The sequence below is a fragment of the Eurytemora carolleeae genome, unplaced genomic scaffold (assembly GCF_000591075.1).
Source record: "Eurytemora carolleeae unplaced genomic scaffold, Eaff_2.0 scaffold448, whole genome shotgun sequence".
Classification (NCBI taxonomy): Eukaryota; Metazoa; Arthropoda; class Copepoda; order Calanoida; family Temoridae; genus Eurytemora; species Eurytemora carolleeae.
In genome coordinates, this window is record NW_019396364.1 from 120,423 (window position 1) to 140,796 (window position 20,374).

At 31.2% G+C, this 20,374-nt stretch overlaps 1 protein-coding gene across 1 annotated transcript; it reads right to left on the reverse strand.

Annotated features, from left to right (window-relative positions):
• Positions 1-288: 288 nt before the first annotated feature.
• Positions 289-19,578, reverse strand: LOC111701764 (uncharacterized). Its single transcript, XM_023473176.1, has 16 exons — positions 19,485-19,578; positions 18,235-18,309; positions 15,499-15,585; positions 14,983-15,042; positions 14,521-14,595; positions 14,391-14,421; positions 13,726-13,799; positions 12,883-12,942; positions 11,543-11,827; positions 11,228-11,296; positions 9,469-9,526; positions 8,812-8,909; positions 3,587-3,640; positions 3,159-3,258; positions 1,337-1,456; positions 289-969 (listed from the first exon to the last, which is right to left on the reverse strand). Exons 9-16 carry the CDS (start codon positions 11,779-11,781, stop codon positions 910-912), a joined length of 798 nt encoding a protein of 265 aa, XP_023328944.1. The 5' UTR covers positions 11,782-11,827; positions 12,883-12,942; positions 13,726-13,799; positions 14,391-14,421; positions 14,521-14,595; positions 14,983-15,042; positions 15,499-15,585; positions 18,235-18,309; positions 19,485-19,578; the 3' UTR covers positions 289-909.
• Between the last annotated feature and the right edge of the window lie 796 nt (positions 19,579-20,374).

The following is a 20,374-nucleotide window of genomic DNA, read 5'->3' on the forward strand; positions in this document are numbered from 1 at the left end:
ATAGTAGAAAAAAAAAGAAATATAATTGGAAGAAGGACAGATCTTAAAGTTAGCCTAAGATGGAGTATAAAGAAAGAAATGAGTAAATTCCAGAAATCTGAAAACTCAAAAAATCAAACAAAGAAGAATGAACAAGAATTGAAGAAGATAAGTAAACATAATTTAGATCAAGGTTTAAGACAAGTATTGTCTGAACAACAAAGAAAGATAAGATGAAGACTATTACTACTTGAGATTGTTAAAAAATAATAGATTTTCTAATATTTATTATCCATTTGTTACTTATAAATGTCGTCTTAGTTATTGCCGAGTTTGATATTAATACAATTTATACAATACAAATATAGGTAAATATAAGTTTTTAACCCTTTCTAAACAATATTTATAAGAAACATTCATAACTTTCAAATCAATAACTTTTACAAAACTTTTAATTTTCCATAATATTGACAAGAATTGAAGAAATGATACTTTCGGTGATCTTTTTCAAATTACCCGTTTTCTGTAAAATACTTGTTACAATATTTATAAAATTATCATAAAACAGTTGTTTTAGAAGATAAACCTATTTTCTTCTTTTGTTACAAATATTAGAAATAACGCTTATTTTGAATTTTTATTTGGAAATTTTTAAAATTTTGGGAACTTCTGAGGGTTAGACTTTTTAAAGGCCGTATAATAATCATTTATAAAATGATAAAACTCGTTTTTTAGTATAAATATGGATCAGTTTCTTAACTAACTAGATATATGATGTTTAAACCATCAATCAACCTTTTCTAATTTTTTAAATGACTAAATTATGGTTGTTCTGTGGAACAAAAAAAATTCTTATATAATCAACATTAATCATCATTTAAAATTTCTAAAATTCTTTAATGTTCAATAGTTGCTCCGGAGTTCTTTAGTTCAGTAGTTCACAGCCATTCTTCTCTTACAGACCCGTTCTTTTTCCAACAAATCTAACTCCTGTATAAAATGTGTTAATAATATCATTATTTAGAAAAGAACCTGTATAGTGTACAGCCTGTTTACTGTATACCTTATCCATAGTATATTTTGAAAAATGAAAATTTACTAATTTGACATTTGAAAGACTAAAGTATGATTTTGGTGAAATATTTATATTGTAAAGCACTAAGCCCAAGGTTCTAACATCGTCTTTTCTGATACTGCAGTTCTTCAATTATCATACTGGGACATTTTCATCTTTCGAAACATGCTAGGGAAACTTTTTATGGGATTATTTATTAGTTTTGTTTGTTATTAATTTTTTAAATTTAGATTCTTAGACTTTTTACAATTGAAAGAAAAGAATAGTTTTAATTTGTGTGACCTCTATATCATCTTCTATCTCATCTAATTCCTGGATCCTGGAGTCAGGGTTCAGCGAGGCTGTACTCAGCCTCCTACACTTCAACCTCATCTGTCCTGTCCTCTCACTTATACGCAGAATCTAAACAACAACAACAATTACTATACGTAAATAACAACAACTATACGTAAGCAATAACAACAACTTTACGTCAAAAACAACAACTCTTTGTAAACAACAACAATTACTATACTTAAAAACAACAACTATGCGTAAAAAAACCACAACTATACATAAACAACAACAATTAATATACGTTAATAACAATTACTATACCTAAATAACAACAATACGTAAATAACAACAATTATGTATTTCCCCCACCTAATCTGTCCTATCCTCTCACTTTGCAGTATGCAGGATATAAACAACAACAATAATAACAACAACAATAATAAAATTAATTATATATTTCAACCTTTATGTCCTGTTCTCTCAAGTATATGCATAATTTAAACAATGAAAACAAAATAATACCTAAATAAAACAACAACAACAACAAAACAGCAATCACGCCTTACCAAGCAACAACATCACCAGAGTAACACAAAAAATCTATTTTATACCTGGTCTATCTATTCCTCTCACTTATTGCAAAATCTGAGCAGTAAACAACAACAATAGCGCTCAAGGGCGGCAACAGGGGAGAGGCGGGGGACCTCCCCCCCCCCCCCAAAAAAAAAACAACTATACTACTTATATAACAACAACTACAATAAAAACAACAACAAAAATAGCAAAAGCCACACAACAATAAATTCTATTTTCAACATAGTCTACCCATTCCTCTCATTAATATGCAGGATCTAAACAACAACAACAACATCAATCTCAAAATAACAACAAAAATATGACAGCAATAGCAGCAGCGCCGAAACAACAACAAAAAATCGAAAGTCCAATCCTTTCACTTATATGTAGGATCTAAACAACACAACAACAACATAATACGCAAGATCTTAACAATACAACAACAACATAATACGCAGGATCTAAAAAATACAACAACAACATAATACGCATGATCTAAACAATACAACAACAACATAATACACAGGATCTAAACAATACAACAACAACATAATACACAGGATCTAAACAATACAACAACAACATGATACACAGGATCTAAACAATACAACAACAACATAATACGCAGGATCTAAACAACACAACAACAACATAATACGCAGGATCTAAACAACACAACAACAACATAATACGCAGGATCTAAACAACACAACAACAACATGATACACAGGATCTAAACAACACAACAACAACATAATACGCAGGATCTAAACAATACAACAACAACATAATACGCAGGATCTAAACAACACAACAACAACATAATACGCAGGATCTAAACAACACAACAACAACATGATACACAGGATCTAAACAACACAACAACAACATAATACGCAGGATCTAAACAATACAACAACAACAACATAATACACAGGATCTAAACAATACAACAACAACAACATAATAAGCAGGATCTAAACAACACAACAACAACATAATACGCAGGATCTAAACAACACAACAACAACATGATACACAGGATCTAAACAATACAATAACAACAAAAGAATACACAGGATCTAAACAACACAACAACAACAAAATACGCAGGATCTAAACAACACAACAACAACATGATACACAGGATCTAAACAATACAACAACAACATAATACACAGAATCTAAACAATATTAACATTTACAACAACAATAAGAAGAACAAATAAGATATATAACCAATATAAAATACCTTTGAACTAGTAACTAGGAATGAACATGAGAATATCCACAGTGAGGCTGGAATAGAAAAGCTTATGAGGAAAAGATCTTTTGTACTTTGAACATCAAACCTAGAAAAATCTATTTAAAAAACAAGCAAAATAAATCTAGCTTTGAAATTGTACCATTTACCGAAAGGAACAAAACATCCTAAGGGAAAAATTTTGTTTATGCAAAATTGTTCGAGGCTAATAAAAATTTTAATTTCCCTGAACAGTAGTTGTACAGAATTTTATTGTCTTTTGAGGTGATAATGTGCAAATTGTTTACGAAAACTTTACAAAGCGGGATGTTACTCAACATGAGGGGGACATTTAACTAACTTTACATCCCGCTGTTGGAGTAAAATTAGTCAAAAAGCGGTAAAATAATTAAATATCTTTAATTACCATTAATTACCTGACAGTAACATAATCAGAGTTTAATGGATTATAGAAACAGGGGTAGGTGTTCCTAAAATTACAATTAATACAATTTTTTCCAAAACATCATTTTTTTCAATTAAAACTGATTCGCGTCTTTTTTCAGGTAGCGTCGTTAATCGTTGTTAATTGTTGTTAATCTTTGTTAATCGTTGTTAATCGTTTTTTTTAAATTTAATAAAACTATTTCAAAACTATATTATGCTAACTTTGCAATATAATAAAAATTGAAAAAGTATCTAAAAACGATCTTTACAACACGTTTTGGATTATGTTTTGCACATATCTTCTATCAAGGTCAAAATTTAACAAAGTGATAAGAACAGCATAGGTTTTGAATAAAAATTAAGAAAAATATTATTACGATAAAATTTAAAAAATCTAAAACTTATTTTATAAAATTCGCCAACTTTTTTGTTTTTTTCTTTTACAATGTGTTCTAAAAGAAAATTTTCAAAATTGAAATAGAGGATGGGCGCGAAACGCCCTAAAAGCCTAGTTTAAATATATATACTTTGCTTGTCTGTCTGTATCCAATAAACGTCAAAACAGCTGAACCGATCGGATCAAATTTTGTTTTGGAAATTGGAACCTCACATGACCCAAGGGAAGGTTTACGGATAATCAAATTTCAAAAATTAGCCTCTAACAAAATTTGATTTTCAATAAATTGTGAAAATCTACGAAATTTTTGTAAAAAATCCGCTTTTTTGTTATTGTTTAACAATATATATATAAAAAAAATGTTCACAATTGAAAAAGAAGTCTAGTAGTTGTATATTTACAAGGTGTCTCAAAAAAACGGTGAATAAGGGCCTACAGACTCGTTTGTAATCAAATTTTCAAGATTAAAACCATTTTTTAAATCTACGTACAATTTTCGATTCTATGAGCCCAATTTTAGGCTTGTAGATCTAATTTTATAGGCCACTACACCCCAAAGCCTCATTCCCTTTACAAACTTGAGGTTAAAATCAGGAGAGAAAAATAGCTACTAGCTGGACCCTGCTGTCTCCCAAAAGGCTATTTTTGAAGTTAGATCAAGGGCCCGAAAGTGTCTTGCTGCTAATGGTGGACATTTTGAATAAGATTGTAATAAACTGTGAACTAAATTGTATTAAACTGTGAACTAAATTTTAATAAACTGTGAACTAAATTTTAATAAACTATAACCTAATATTGAATACAAAATTGTGCAAACGGAGATCATCTTTTACTTTTTACTAGCTCCAGTTGAAAACTTTAGGAGCCTATTAAATTAAGTTATTTTTAGATCTACAAGCCTAAAATTAGGCTCATTTAATTGGAAATTGTACGTAGAATTTAAAATTGGTCTCAATCTTGAAAATCCGATTACAAACGAGTCTGTAGACCCTTTTTCGCTTTTTTATGAGATAACCATATGTGAACCCTTTAGTTCCCTGCAGAACCATTCATTACTAGTACTGGGATAAGTGCGCATACTGCAGGGTATCCATTAGTAACCTCCAGTACCCCACAGTTTCCCTCAGTACCCCCTTGTACTCCCCGTAACCCCCTGTATCCCCATGTACCCCTGTATCCACAGGTTCCCCCGTAATCCCAGGTACCCCCAGTACACCCTAGTGCACGGTAGTACCGCCCATTAACCTACAGAACCCACAGTACCCCAGAGTACTCCCCCCGTACCCGCAGTAACCCACAGTACCCCCATACCCCAAATNTTAATAGCTAGATAGCTAACTAGTAACTACTTCTGTTTAATAGCTAGATAGCTAACTAGTAACTACTTCTGTTTAATAGCTAGATAGCTAACTAGTAACTACTTCTGTTTAATAGCTAGATAGCTAACTAGTAACTACTTCTGTTTAATAGCTAGATAGCTAACTAGTAACTACTTCTGTTTAATAGCTAGATAGCTAACTAGTAACTACTTCTGTTTAATAGCTAGATAGCTAACTAGTAACTACTTCTGTTTAATAGCTAGATAGCTAACTAGTAACTACTTCTGTTTAATAGCTAGATAGCTAACTAGTAACTACTTCTGTTTAATAGCTAGATAGCTAACTAGTAACTACTTCTGTTTAATAGCTAGATAGCTAACTAGTAACTACTTCTGTTTAATAGCTAGATAGCTAACTAGTAACTACTTCTGTTTAATAGCTAGATAGCTAACTAGTAACTACTTCTGTTTAATAGCTAGATAGCTAACTAGTAACTACTTCTGTTTAATAGCTAGATAGCTAACTAGTAACTACTTCTGTTTAATAGCTAGATAGCTAACTAGTAACTACTTCTGTTTAATAGCTAGATAGCTAACTAGCAGCTACTTCTGTTTTGCACGAAAGTCAAACTATAATTTCCTTAAACTGTTTATTCTGAACAAACGCTTTTATATATAAGTTTTTAATCTGGAAGAAGATATTTGCATGAACGAACTTAATAACAAATTAAATGAACGATAGCTTTTTTCTAAATTTTATTTAGTGTAATATATTCAACTGTTTTGACATTGGCAAAACTTCTTTATTTCGTGAAGTCTTTTTAAGTGTTAATAAGGAACGAAACTTTATACCCAACACTATAAATTGCAATAAATAGCATTATACTCTAACCTCTCTATTGTAATTATTAAAATCCTAAACAAACTTCAATTTTGTTTATCCGAAGAATAAATACAAGATTAAATATTCATACATAGAGTTTATTAGTTAAAACATGTTAAAAATATGGATATACATATACATATACATGGAGATTAATAGTAACTATATATTTATTATCTACATGACTACTTGAACAGTTGTCGTCTGCAGGTTCGTTGTAGTCGCATTCTATACTTAGCATCTATCAGGACTAAGGTCTTGGATTTTACTGGTGTTAGATCTATTGTATCATCAACGATACACCTTTCGTCTCTCCTTGGTTTTATCGGTGAAGGGAGATCCATGGTAGCTTTAATGGTGTTCTGGTCACAAGCGTAAATGGTTGGTGGAAACAATGATCTGATATCTCTGATATGGACAGGAGGTATTGTATCATCAACGATACATCTTTCGTCTCTCCTCGGTTGTATCCGTGAAGGGAGATCCATGGTAGCTTTAATACAATCGTAAATGGTTCTTGAAACAAATGAACTGACATGGACTGGAAGAATTGACTTCATGATAAAAACTATCATCAAGCCAGCTATACAGATATATTGAATAACTAATAGTATAACTTCCTTCAGAAGAATCATCCGAGCCTTCTGTTCTTCGTGCTCTTTCTCCCTTCGCTGTATGCAGGTCCAATACTCCTGGCTGGGTGACTTGTGGTTTTCTTGGTAGCAGCCAGAATATCCAGGTAAAATAATAGGATGGAAGGATTGATCTTGAACATCAGCAGGGCCGGAAGCGGTGCAACAGTAAAAAGCAAAAGTTACCGCAACTGCAGCCAACAGAGTGAATCCCAGAATCTTCATAGCAGGAAAACTTGATGAGTTGGTTTGATGGCAATTGTGTGATAATATGATATTGAATGATAAACTGATTGGATCAACCTGCTGTTTATATAGACAGAGGTATCATGTAGACGGTCATCTTTAGTTAAGACACGATGGGAGGGAGGTGCTGGGGGGAGGGAGGGAGCTGAGTGGGTTGTTTACACTAGTTTATATTCGGGTTAAAACTACATCTATTTATATTTCTATATTGCATAGAGCTCCCAGCTGACATTCGATCTCCGCCGTGTTTTGGTCTCCACCATGTCGTATGTGCAATAGCACAGGTTTCTATACCTCCATAGTATGTACTCCATGTCCCCTCCATCATAAGTGCTGTGGTGAAGAAATTACTACACTGCCATATTATATACTCCAGATTTCCACTATATCTCCTCTTTCGTAGGTGCGATGGCTAAGTAATTATGTACCACCATAGTATATACTCCATATATCTCCACCGTAGATACTATACTCTGTTGAAGGTGCGAGGGCGGAGTAATTTTGTACCTCCATAGTATATACTCCATATTTCTGATATATCTCCTCTGTCGTAGGTGCGATGGCAAAGTAATAACATACCACCATAGTATATACTCCATATATCTCCNCTAGAATAGTTTTGCCGTCTGTGGAATAATCTAAAAATACTGTATACCTGCTAGAATAGTTTTGCCGTCTGTGGAATAATCTAAAAATACTGTATACCTGCTAGAATAGTTTTGCCGTCTGTGGAATAATCTAGAAATACTGTATACCTGTCACAAAGATAATATATATATATAGATACGCAGGGCTACTATAATTTTGAAGTCTTGAGAAAAAGTGAAATCAGCACCATCTCTGTCGTACGCATGGCATTATATCCTCTGGATTGTTACTTAATGAATCAATGCAAATAAAACTGAGGTAGGAATTTGGCTAGACAAAGTTTAGATGTGCAATTTGTACTGAATGGCATACGTAAATTAATGCAATTTAAATAAAAATTACGGCTAAAAAGTACATCGAATCAGGACAAAGTCCTAATAGCGGACAGGATCCGGTCGAAAAATACATCCCATTCAACACTACTATGGTCGGTTGCTCCTGGCTCTTCATGGCTCACAAGAAATTTAATTTTATTGGTCAAACAGGTCCAGATAGCAACACTTGAACTATACAGGATGCAAGAAGCGTACTGTATGTTTATATAACACAATTTACAAATGCGTATTTCCTACAGATGGCAGCGGGGGGAGAAAGGAATAAAGAAAGTAATCAATTTGCTATAGATGTATCTCGTTGCACTTTATCTCAGAGGTACAAAAATTACTTGTCAGCTACAAGCAATTTAGGAAGGAGGTTTCTACCTGCCTGCGTATCTATATATATTTTATCTTTGACCTGTCAGGACAGTTTTTTACTTTTTGTAGAATGATCTAGACGTACTGTATACCTGTTAGAATAGTTTCTACCGTCTGTAGAATGATCTAGACGTACTGTATACCTGCTAGAATAGTTTTGCCGTCTGTAGAATGATCTAGAAGTACTATATACCTGCTAGAATAGTTTTGCCGTCTGTAGAATGATCTAGACGTACTGTATACCTGCTAGAATAGTTTCTACCGTCTGTAGAATAATCTAGAAGTACTGTATACCTGCTAGGATAGTATCTACCGTCTGTAGAATAATCTAGAAATACTGTATACCTGCTAGGATAGTTTCTACCGTATGTAGAATAATCTAGAAATACTGCATACCTGCTAGAATAGTTTCTACCGTCTGTAGAATGATCTAAAAGAAATGTTGTACATTCTTTCATCAGTGTGTTCACACACATCTCAGTGTTCACGTACAACTGCGGTACAAGAAAACATAATTTCAACTGTTGCAAAAGTATAAATATAATAGTATAAATATAGTATAAATAAAGTATAAATATAAACATAAACAGAAGAAAAGTGAAATATTTTGATCTGGTAAATAAGTATTATTGACTAAACGTTTTTGAATTATCTAAACCTTCACTATTCAAGAAAACAAAGTAATTTTAGAATTTTATTATAGTACNAGCTTTCTAAAGCGGAATTTCTCCCATTTTTAAAATTTAAAGAACCAATTATGTCCCACAGGAGACTGAGAATCTCAGGTTTACTCCTATTATAATTTTTATTTTTTTTATTTTGCACTTTTAATAGATATAATTGATAATATTATTACATATAGTGCGTATTACGTCACCAGAACTGCAGCTATATGGCAGTGCAGTATATTGGTCACTTGATACATACGGAAATCACGTGACCAGCATACTGCACTGCCATTGGCTGAAGTTCTGGTGACTGATTATACCCCCTTTCATTATTCCTTTACAGTCCCTTACAGCATAAATTATCAAAGTCTCGACTTTTACTTACTTTGACATAAGGATAGATAATTAGTTGAGAAGTTGAGGGTATACCTTCAATCTCAGATCTAAACAAACAAGTTAAAAGAAAATATTCAAAATGTTGGATTTACAGTAATCAAATAAATGCAGCTTTAGCAGATATTCATTCCCTTTGTATATTTGCATTCTCAGATAAATATTCTATTGTTAAATCATCACAAACTGAATAATCAAAAACTCAAGAAGAAACACAAAACAAAAACATATTTCTGAGAGCTCGGGGTAAAAAATAAAAAATTTAATTAAAGAATTAAATATTGAAAATTATCATACAGTGAAAATATGAGATATGAGATTTAAATCGTCCAAGAAATATGATGACGAAGAAATTTGAGTATGCAAAGATTCAGCTTTACAAAATTCGTTTTTTATTTTACAGTATTTTTTTTAGTTTTTTTTATCTTTGATAGGAATAAAAATACTCTAATACAAGATCTGAGTCTTTGCCACAACCTCAAATTTTCGAATTCCTATATCTTTCCAACCTGATGGCGTAAACTTTTGATATTTCAAACTTAATTAATTGATCTAACAGAATTCACAGTTAACAATTTCTTAGGTCTACGACATTTTGTTGTAAAGATTTATGGATTAGAAAATTAGAGCTTCTGGCAAAGACCTAATTCCTTTTATATACTGTATAAACTGTGTCCCACGAAACATGACAGTAGCAAGAATGTTGTCTTTGAATTTTGCAAAATCCCTAGTACTGTTGTTTCCAAAATGTGGTCTGCCTTTTTTGTACTTTAAATATTACATTAAGATTTCGAAATTTTTTGTTGAAATTGAAATCTGAACGAAATTCTTAAAGGGACCGTTTACTTATTTAGGTAATTTCATGGTAAACTAAACAGCCTAATAGCTGTAAATTGGTATTAGTCATACTTTTCAAAGACAACTGTGGCCGGAGAAAAAGCTGATTTTTCGTTCAGAATTCGAGCGCAAAGGGACGATCCCTTTCTCTGAAACACTATACTAGACGTTTTTCAACAACAACAGCCCCAAACAATTTCAATTTATCATATTTTAATGCCATTATGTNCAGAAATTTGTTTTTTATTTCAAACTACCCTCACTACCACCGACTTGTTAAAACTTTTTTATCAACATTTATTCATGAATTTTTTTCAATTGTCCACTACCCTCACTACCTCAGACTTTTTAAAATCTATATATCAACATTTTTTCTAGAATTTGTTTTTTTTTAAATTACCCTCACTACCACCGACTTGTTGAAACGTTTTTTTTTCAACATTTATTCAAGAATTTTTTTTATTTCAAACTACTCTCACTACCACCGACTTGTTGAAACTTTTTTATCAACATTTATTCAAGAACTTTTTTTTCAATTCCCCACTACCCTCACTACGACTTTTTAAAATCTATAAATCAAAATTTATTCAAGAATTTTTTTTTCAATTCCACACTACCCTCACTACCTCCGACTTTTTAAATCTTTATATCAACATTTATTGAGGAATTTGTTTTTTATTTCAAACTACCCTCACTACCACCGACTTGTTGAAACTTTTTTTTCAACATTTCTTCAAGATTTTTTTTTCAATTCCCCACTACCCTCACTACCTCCGACTTTTTAAAATCAACATTTTTCAAGAATTTTTTTTTCAAACTACCCTCACTACCACTACCTCACTTTGGGACCTAACATTCTAAACACAATATTCGCAATTGCAAAAAAAAATAGGGTAGTCGCAAAAAATTATTACCTTCCCAGCTCTATTGTATTTTCTTGAATAAATAATTTCCTAAGATTCGTCCAGTCTACGTTTTCCAGTCTTAAACAAATTTTGTGACAATTTGATAATTTTTGACAAAAATGTTTTAGTTTTGATTTAATTCAAATCTATAAAAAATTCTCATTTAATCTTATATTTAAAAACTATTAAAATATGTTTTGTTTAGGTATTTCATACAAAATTTGTAATTATAAAAAGTTTTCCAAAAGTAAATGGTTCGAAATTCATGTTTTTTCATTGACATTTCCTTAAGTTTTTTTTCTTCAAGTTTTTTTTTTTAATTACCTGTAATCTTTAAAGTCAACTTTAGAACTATTTAAGTTTCTCATTTCTTTATTTTCTACGAGGTTTGGTGTTGTACTTGTTCCTGGTTCTTTTACAGTACTTGCTTCTTTGTTTGTACTTTCTCTGTGTACTTTACTAGTAATTGTTTCTTGTACTCTGAAAGCCTTTAAGCTTGAATTCTCAATCGTATTCAAACTTTTCACTTGAATTTCGTTTTTGTCCAAGATGTCCAAAATCATTTCTTGATCAATTGTTGAAGAACGAAGAAGTTTCCCTCTCGATATCCTTGGAAAAATAAACTGTTAAAAAGTTAAGTTTTTTAAATTTGAAAAATACGCAATTTTTGACACGGTTAATAAAAGTCCTTAAAATTTTGTGCGTTTTTTCAAATTTACCGAAAGCATTTAAAAATTACGAAAATTTAGTTTGATATTTGAACAGAATATCCCGGATATTTGAACAGAATATCCCGGATATTTGAACAGAATATCCCGGATATTTGAACAGAATATCCCGGATAGCTTGATCTCGATATTCAACGTGAATTTGAGGATAAGTAAAGTACAGGCTGTCCAAGCTGTTATGAAGAGTTCAATTTTCTATAGATAGGGTCTGCAGGAGACCTTGGTTTTTAATTTTACCTCAGTAACCCACTTACTTTCTTCTACCTCTAGTTATATAGACTACTAGCTAAAGGGCCTGGCGTTGCCCGTGGAAAAAAAAAGAAGAAAAAATTTTTGAAAAAAACCGAATTTTTTTTGGCCTATGTCACCCCTAGACTAGCCATAAGTGTCCAATCGGTCCAGCCGTAGACCGGCTATGGGAACATATATACGAATGTCTTGTTTTATTGTATAGACGATAAGAACTTGTTTAAAGCCTAGGTTTTTCACAAGTTATTAGAAAAATTCTCATCAATTTTTCACAAGTTATTAGAAAAATTCTCATCAATTTTTCACAAGTTATTAGAAAAATTCTCATCAATTTTTGCGTGAATCTTACAACCTTAAGGGATCACTGTGTGGAGTGTATTATGATAGATTTTGTTTCTTATCAGCTTCAAAAAAGTGGTACACCATCTTGATATCATTAAAATTGAAAGATATATTTTGAAAATTTAGACAATTTTTATCTAAATAATCTGGAGTAATTTCTTTATGTTTACGTCAATTTTTTAATATGACGGACAACATTTTGATGATTACTATATTTCAACTGTATTGCTGCAACTTGTTAACAAAAGAAATGCTGTGTAAAATAATATGATGTAATCACTTATTTCGATGTTTTTTGGACCACCCTGTATAAAACTACTTTAAAAATTCTCTTTTTTCGCTCACCTTGTTCCATTAACACAGTCAACCCCAGATATTTGTGAAGCTAAGTTGTCAATATTAACCCTAAAAATTGAAATAGTTGATGAGAAATATTCAATTAATATTTTTTTTCGAAAATATCCGAATTAACAATATATTTCTAACGACTACCTGTATATTTGCATTGTCCATGCTTAGACCGGGACTTTTAAAAGGTTAATGATATAAAACCTGGTTTTCGAAACCATATCCAATGAATGGGCTAAACAATCATGAATTTCTTTATTGTTAACTATTATTTTTTTAATTATTTTATCTAGGTATTTTTTAAAAATAAAATCAATTTTAAAAACCGAGTTTTGTCTATCAAGACTCTCTAAAGTTTCTGTCTCTGATAAAGTAAGAAAATTTTGGCAGGTGTGAGTATACTTTACTATTTACATACATAGACTTGGATCCCGGTCCCAAACCTAGGGATTTAAAAGGAGAAGGAAAGGGCCTATATATAGTTACATACAGGACTATCCACAAGGAATAATATATAGTTACATACAGGGCTATCCACAAGGAATAATATATAGTAACATACAGGGCTATCCACAAGGAATAATATATAGTAACATAAGGGCTATCCACAAGGAATAATATATAGTAACATAAGGGCTATCCACAAGGAATAATTTATAGTTACATACAGGGCTATCCACAAGGAATAAACTTTAAATCACTCTTTAAACATATCGCGGTCAAATGATTCGTTCTTGTGAATTAGTTGTTTTTAATTCCAGGTCAGTATAAATAAATGGCAATTTTTTATCAATTTGGGTTGAACTATTCAGGATATATAAATAAAAACACAAAGTATACCTGGTGCAAGAAAGAAGTAGAACATGTTGATGTCGTCTTCCATGTTCTACTCTACCATCTAAAGGCAGGGTTTCCTATACAATGTTAATTTCAAAAAAACGTCTATTTAGTGTTATTGACGCGATTCATTTGATTGCAATAATCTATTTTCTAGGCTGGATAGACGTCATTCAGCCTCATTTTTTTTATTTAAAGGGAGTGTTCGCGAAAAATTAAAGGGGGTATAGGCTTACGTCGAACACCCCCTTTAAAAAAAACACTTTCAACAATTCTGATTTATTATCATAGGTATTTTTATGACTAGGCTTTTGGGCGCTTCGCACCCCACTTGCTATTTAAGCTATTAACTCTATAAGTCGTCATTTTTAATCGCTCTCAAATCTTCTTGCTTTTTTTTCTGTTTAATTTAAAAAATAATAAATGACTACATTTTTTCGGGAAAAACTTTCAATTATGACGGTCAATAAACCTTCTTTAAAAATAAAAATGTCTGTCTGATCGGCTAAGTCGTTTTGACGTTTTTTTATACAAACAATCAAACAGACAACATGTAAAAAATAACTTGGAACTAATCGGTTCCTTCGTTTTGATTGTATAAGATACAAACAAATAAACCAACGGGCAAGTCAAATTTATATTTAGATTTTCTTTTGTTAATTACTTGCCTGTGCGGGGGCCTCCAATATTCCAGAATTTCTAGGAACACTTTTTTCACAAATAATAATAAAAATAAAAACATCTCCTGTTTTGTAATCGAGTGAACAAAAATAAAAAATGACTGAAAAGTTTCCGTTCCTTCGTTTTCTTCTCCGCCTGTTTATGCTAATACCCGCCTCAGTCTCCGCCTCATCACAAACGGCGGTAACTGTCCTAAATACAGAATTAAAATAAAAATAGGTCAAGTAACGGGTTTTCTAAAATATGTGAACACTACAGAAGGGATGAATAACATTAGATTAGGGCCGGAATTATTTAGTATTGATCTTAAGCTTTCGTTTGATAATCTCAACGGTTTGTATTCTTAATGCACGACACTACCCTCATCAGACTCTTATTGATCGATCTCCTTGAAATAATTCACATCCAAAAAGTGTAAAATTTGTCTATCTCAAATCGGTGGTGACAACTTACAAGACTGAGACGGCCACATTTACCGTTATACGGCTAAACCTTCTTACATGATACCGAATTAATGCCGTGAATGAACAATTTTTTTTCACAAAGATCCTAATCTATTTGTAAAATGTTTTATTTTACCTGTCTCCCGATATAATTATCAGATTTCTTTTATCAATATTTATACCAGAACATCTACGCCTAAATTAATGGATTTTAGGTGCAGGTCAAATTATGACGTTTACAAGTAAAAAAATGTATTGAAACATCAATTTTGTAATTGTGTATTATACTTTAAACTTTAGATATTTTGTATTTAAAAAAAAATAAAAAAAGTGGAAGACTAAGACACATGAAGCAATTCATAAAAATCTACGAACAAACAAACATTTACGCATGGTTTTGATAGTAATTACAAAAGCAAATAATGTCTTCGTCTTTTGAAACATGAGACATGAACTAAATTGTTTAATTTATAAATAAATGGAACTCCCAATGACATAGCAAGCGATTTGACAAAGAAAGAAACAAGTTTACAATTGCAGGAACCCATCAATGTAAAAAAAAAACAAATAATTTCCCGACAGGATACGACTTATTTTTTGGAAAAGCCTGTAAGCTGTACAAAATAAATAAACTATAATTAGATATTAATACCTGCAATCCCAAGGCCAATTAATTTGTGTACAAATTCCTTGATTACATTCAAACAGTCCTGTTAATGTTATACAGTTCCTCTTATCCCTGTAATAAAAGAATATTCTGTTAATGTTATACAGTTCCTTTTATCCCTGTAATATAACAATATACTGTTAATGTTATACAGTTCCTCTTATCATTGTAATAAAAGAATATTCTGTTAATGTAATACAGTTCCTTTTATCCCTGTAATATAACAATATACTTTTAATATTATACAGTTCCTTTTATCCCTGTAATATAACAATATACTGTTAATGTTATACAGTTCCTTTTATCCCTGTAATATAACAATATACTGTTAATGTTATACAGTTCCTATTATCCCTGTAATATAACAATATACTACTAATGTTATACAGTTCCTCTTATCCCTGTAATATAACATTATACTGTTAATATTATACAGTTCCTATTATCCCTGTAATATAACAATATACTGTTAATGTTATACAGTTCCTTTATCACTGTAATATAACAATATACTGTTAATATTATACAGTTCCTTTATCACTGTAATATAACAATATACTGTTAATGTTATACAGTTCCTCTTATCCCTGTAATATAACAATATACTGTTAATATTATACAGTTCCTTTTATCCCTGTAATATAACAATATACTACTAATATTATACAGTTCCTATTATCCCTGTAATATAACAATATACTACTAATGTACAGTTCCTCTTATCATTGTAATAAAAGAATATTCTGTTAATGTAATACAGTTCCTTTTATCCCTGTAATATAACAATATACTTTTAATATTATACAGTTCCTTTTATCCCTGTAATATAACAATATACTGTTAATGTTATACAGTTCCTTTTATCCCTGTAATATAACAATATACTGTTAATGTTATACAGTTCCTTTTATCCCTGTAATTAACAATATACTACTAATGTTATACAGTTCCTTTTATCCCTGTAATATAACAATATACTACTAATATTATACAGTTCCTATTATCCCTGTAATATAACAATATACTACTAATGTTATACAGTTCCTTTTATCCCTGTAATATAACAATATACTACTAATGTTATACAGTTCCTTTTATCCCTGTAATATAACAATATACTACTAATGTTATACAGTTCCTATTATCCCTGTAATATAACAATATACTGTTAATGTTATACAGTTCCTATTATCCCTGTAATATAACAATATACTGTTAATGATATACAGTTCCTTTTATCACTGTAATATAACAATATACTGTTAATGTTATACAGTTCCTTTTATCACTGTAATATAACAATTATAGAGATTAGCCCTTTCCCATAAGAAGTTCTGCTATTTTTATAATTGTCGATTTTATCCTTTTTAAAAACAAAGTACAAAGTAGTTTCCTGTTTTGTTCTGATAAACTTTATAATATTGTTGCGAAGAAAACTTTCGTAGCATAGTTTCTTCCATAGTTTGCTGATCATTATTAATTTATGAATTAAGAATCCACAAAATGGTTTAAACCCCAACCTAGAAACAGTTTAGACCCAATCTAGAAGCAGTTTAGACCCGACCTAGAAACAGTTCTGACCCGACCTAGGATCAGTTAAGACCCAATCTAGAAACAGTTTAGACCCGACCTAGAAACAGTTCTGACCCGACTTAGAAACAGTTTGGACCCGACCTAGAAACATTTCTGACCCGACCTAGAAACATTTCTGACCCGACCTAGAAGCAGTTTAGACCAGACCTAGAAATAGTTATGACCCGACCTAGAAACAGTTTGGACCCGACCTAGAAACAGTTCTGACCTGACCTAGAAACAGTTTAGATCCGACCAATACACAGTTCTGACCCGACCTAGAAACAGTTTAGACCCGACCTAGAAACAGTTCTGACCCGACCAAGAAACAGTTTAGACCCAACCTAGAAACAATTTAGACCCGACCTAGAAACAGTTCCGACCCGACCTAGAAACAGTTTAGACCCGACCTGGAAACAGCTTAGACCCGAAATAGAAACATTTTAGACCTGACCTAGAAACAGTTTAGACCCGACCTATAAACAATTTAGACCCGACCTAAAACAGTTCCGACCCGACCTAGAAACAGTTTTAACCTGACCTAGAAACAGTTTAGACCCGACCTAGAAACAGTTTAGACCCGAACTAGAAACAGTTTAGACCCAACCTAGAAACAATTTAGACCCGGCCTAGAAGCAGTTAAGACCCGACCTAGAAACAGTTTAGACCCGACCTAGAAATGGTTTAAACCCGACTAAAAATAATCAGGACCCAGCCTAGAAATGGCTTAGACCAGACCCAGTGATGGTTTAAACCCGACCTAGAAATAGTTGGGACCAGGCCTAGAAATGCTTTAGACCCGACCTAGAAATGATTAAACCCTGCCTAGAACTGAAACTGAAGAGTTTAGTTTCATTTGCTTTTTACTCTCTCAATTTTCTGCCCCAAACTCTATTCTAAAGTACAAAACAAATTCGAAAATCTCTTCGAACCTTTAATGCATATCAGTACGTATGCACACGGTAGATAAGAAAACAAATATATAAAAAAACAGAACTCTACGGTTTTTCATTGTACATGTAATATTTTTAATCAATATTTTACAAATAAAACATTAAATTGTTGCTTTGGTTTGGTTATGAGCCTATCTATAATGTATCTGTTATTTAAAATGTCTGAACAAAAAATTAATAAATGGTTGGTGTATACCTGCAGTCGAAGCTGTCTCCTGTACTATTGTAAGTACATGTATTTACTCTACTAATATTTCTACATAAACCATTCCTAAAATATATTTTTCACAAAATCCATTTCATATTTATTGTTTTCATTCCCTTTGTGTCATCTACAAATTTGTTTTAAAATATCTATATTCAAAGCAAGTTCATCAATGCTGTTTAAAAATATCTATATTTAAAGCAAGTTCATCAATGCTGTTTAAAAATATCTATATTTAAAGCAAGTTCATCAATGCTGTTTAAACATATCTATATTTAAAGCAAGTTCATCCATGCTGTTTAAAAGTATCTATAATTAAAGCACGTTCATCAATGCTGTTTAAAAATATCTATATTTAAGGCAAGTTCATCAATGCTGTTTAAAAATATCTATATTTAAAGCAAGTTCATCAATGCTGTTTATAAAAATAAGGCAAAGGAGCCACCCCAATACACTCCCTTGGGATATCCCAGAGATAACTGCAGACCAACTGGATGATTTACCATTCAAAACAACTCGCTGCTATGAAAACCTGAGTTATATTTTTCTTCGACACTCTAGGTGCATCAAAGTTTTGTAAAAAGCTACCTAATAATAATAAAAAAATCCGCAAAAGTTAAAATGATTTGCAATGTACATATTATTCAATATTTTGTTAAATTTGTGGTTTGTGGACAAATTTAACAGAAAATATTTAAAGATTTAATTGTAAGCAAAATTATATAAATACAGAACTATTTTCAAGCTTATTATGCATATTTTTACCATTACAGCTTGAATATAACTGTACATTGCACATTGTACAGTTTTAGTTTAATTACTTACACAGACTGATACTGTACATTGTACATTGTACAAATTTAATTTAATTACTTACACAGACTGATACTGTATAGTGTACATTGTACAGTTTTAGTTTAATTACTTGCACAGACTGATACTGTACATTGTACATTGTACAGTTTTAGTTTATTTACTTACACAGACTGATACTGTACACTGTACATTGTACAGTTTTAGTTTATTTACTTACACAGACTGATACTGTACATTGTACATTGTACAGTTTTAGTTTATTTACTTACACTCAATGATGCTGTGCAGTGTACATTGTACAGTTTTAGTTTATTTACTTACACACACTTATACTGTACAGTGTACATTGTACAGTTTTAGTTTATGTACTTACACACACTGACACAGTACAGTGTACATTGTACAATTTTAGTTTATTTACTTACACACACTGATACTGATGATCCAATTGTACACACTCCCCATCCTTCTTACAGTTTCTAGTCTCTCTACTGTAACAAAAATTATGAAAATTGTTGATTTAAATAATAAGTTTGATGTACACACTTCATAAAACATATGTCCTGTAAAAATAAAATTATCAATTTTGAAAAGAAATTTAGTTTTTTTGTGCCACATACTCAAATTTTCTAAAACCAATATTTGCAACCTAATTTTTATTTTAACCTTAGACTATTTAATTTAAAAAATTCTTTGCTTAAAATATAAACATTGGGTTGCAAAGTTATAGTAAGTAGAAAACCAGAGTTTGTGGCAAGAAATCAGTTCCTTAACATTAGTTTAGAAAGGTTGAATCAAGAACTATACCCAAAGGGAATAGATTATATATAGATTGGAATTGACTCGAATTGTAAAACGGCCAGTTTGTTGTACTGTTCCCATACTTCAGGTGTACTTCACACATTTGTTCTGCATAACCTTTTGGGCCCTGGAACATCATTTTTTAGAAAAAAGTTTTCTTGAAGATTATTTGAATATCTTTAAATCAATTCTCTGATAGCCTGCCATGCATTCCCGAGTTCATTTCAGCATAAGTTTTAATAAAATTCAATGTGGTGTTTTTACTTATTTTTAATTTGAGGTAATCAAACAGTAAAACCAATATTTTTGAAATACTCAAGTTACCAAAATATTGAAATTGAGGATGAGGAAGGTAAAACTCTTAAATTTCAATAACCTTTATACAGTGGGACTCATAAAACTGTGAAATGGAAAGAAAACATTTAAACAATCTAATTTATGTTTGCTAAGTTTTAAGTCTTATGAATTCATAAATCCATAATTTTTGCAGATTTATTAAAAGTTTATCTCTATT

What these genes read in the sequence shown, in the direction of transcription:
- LOC111701764 (XM_023473176.1), bottom strand. Translation starts at nt 11,781, where the DNA reads ATGATTTTGGACATCTTGGACAAAAACGAAATTCAAGTGAAAAGTTTG. An exon ending in TTATCTATCCTTATGTCAAA is followed by an intron (nt 8,910 to 9,468) that starts GTAAGTAAAAGT and finishes CTTGTACCGCAG; the next exon opens with TTGTACGTGAACACTGAGAT. An exon ending in TCCTAGTTACTAGTTCAAAG is followed by an intron (nt 1,457 to 3,158) that starts GTATTTTATATT and finishes GTTGTTGTTTAG; the next exon opens with ATTCTGCGTATAAGTGAGAG.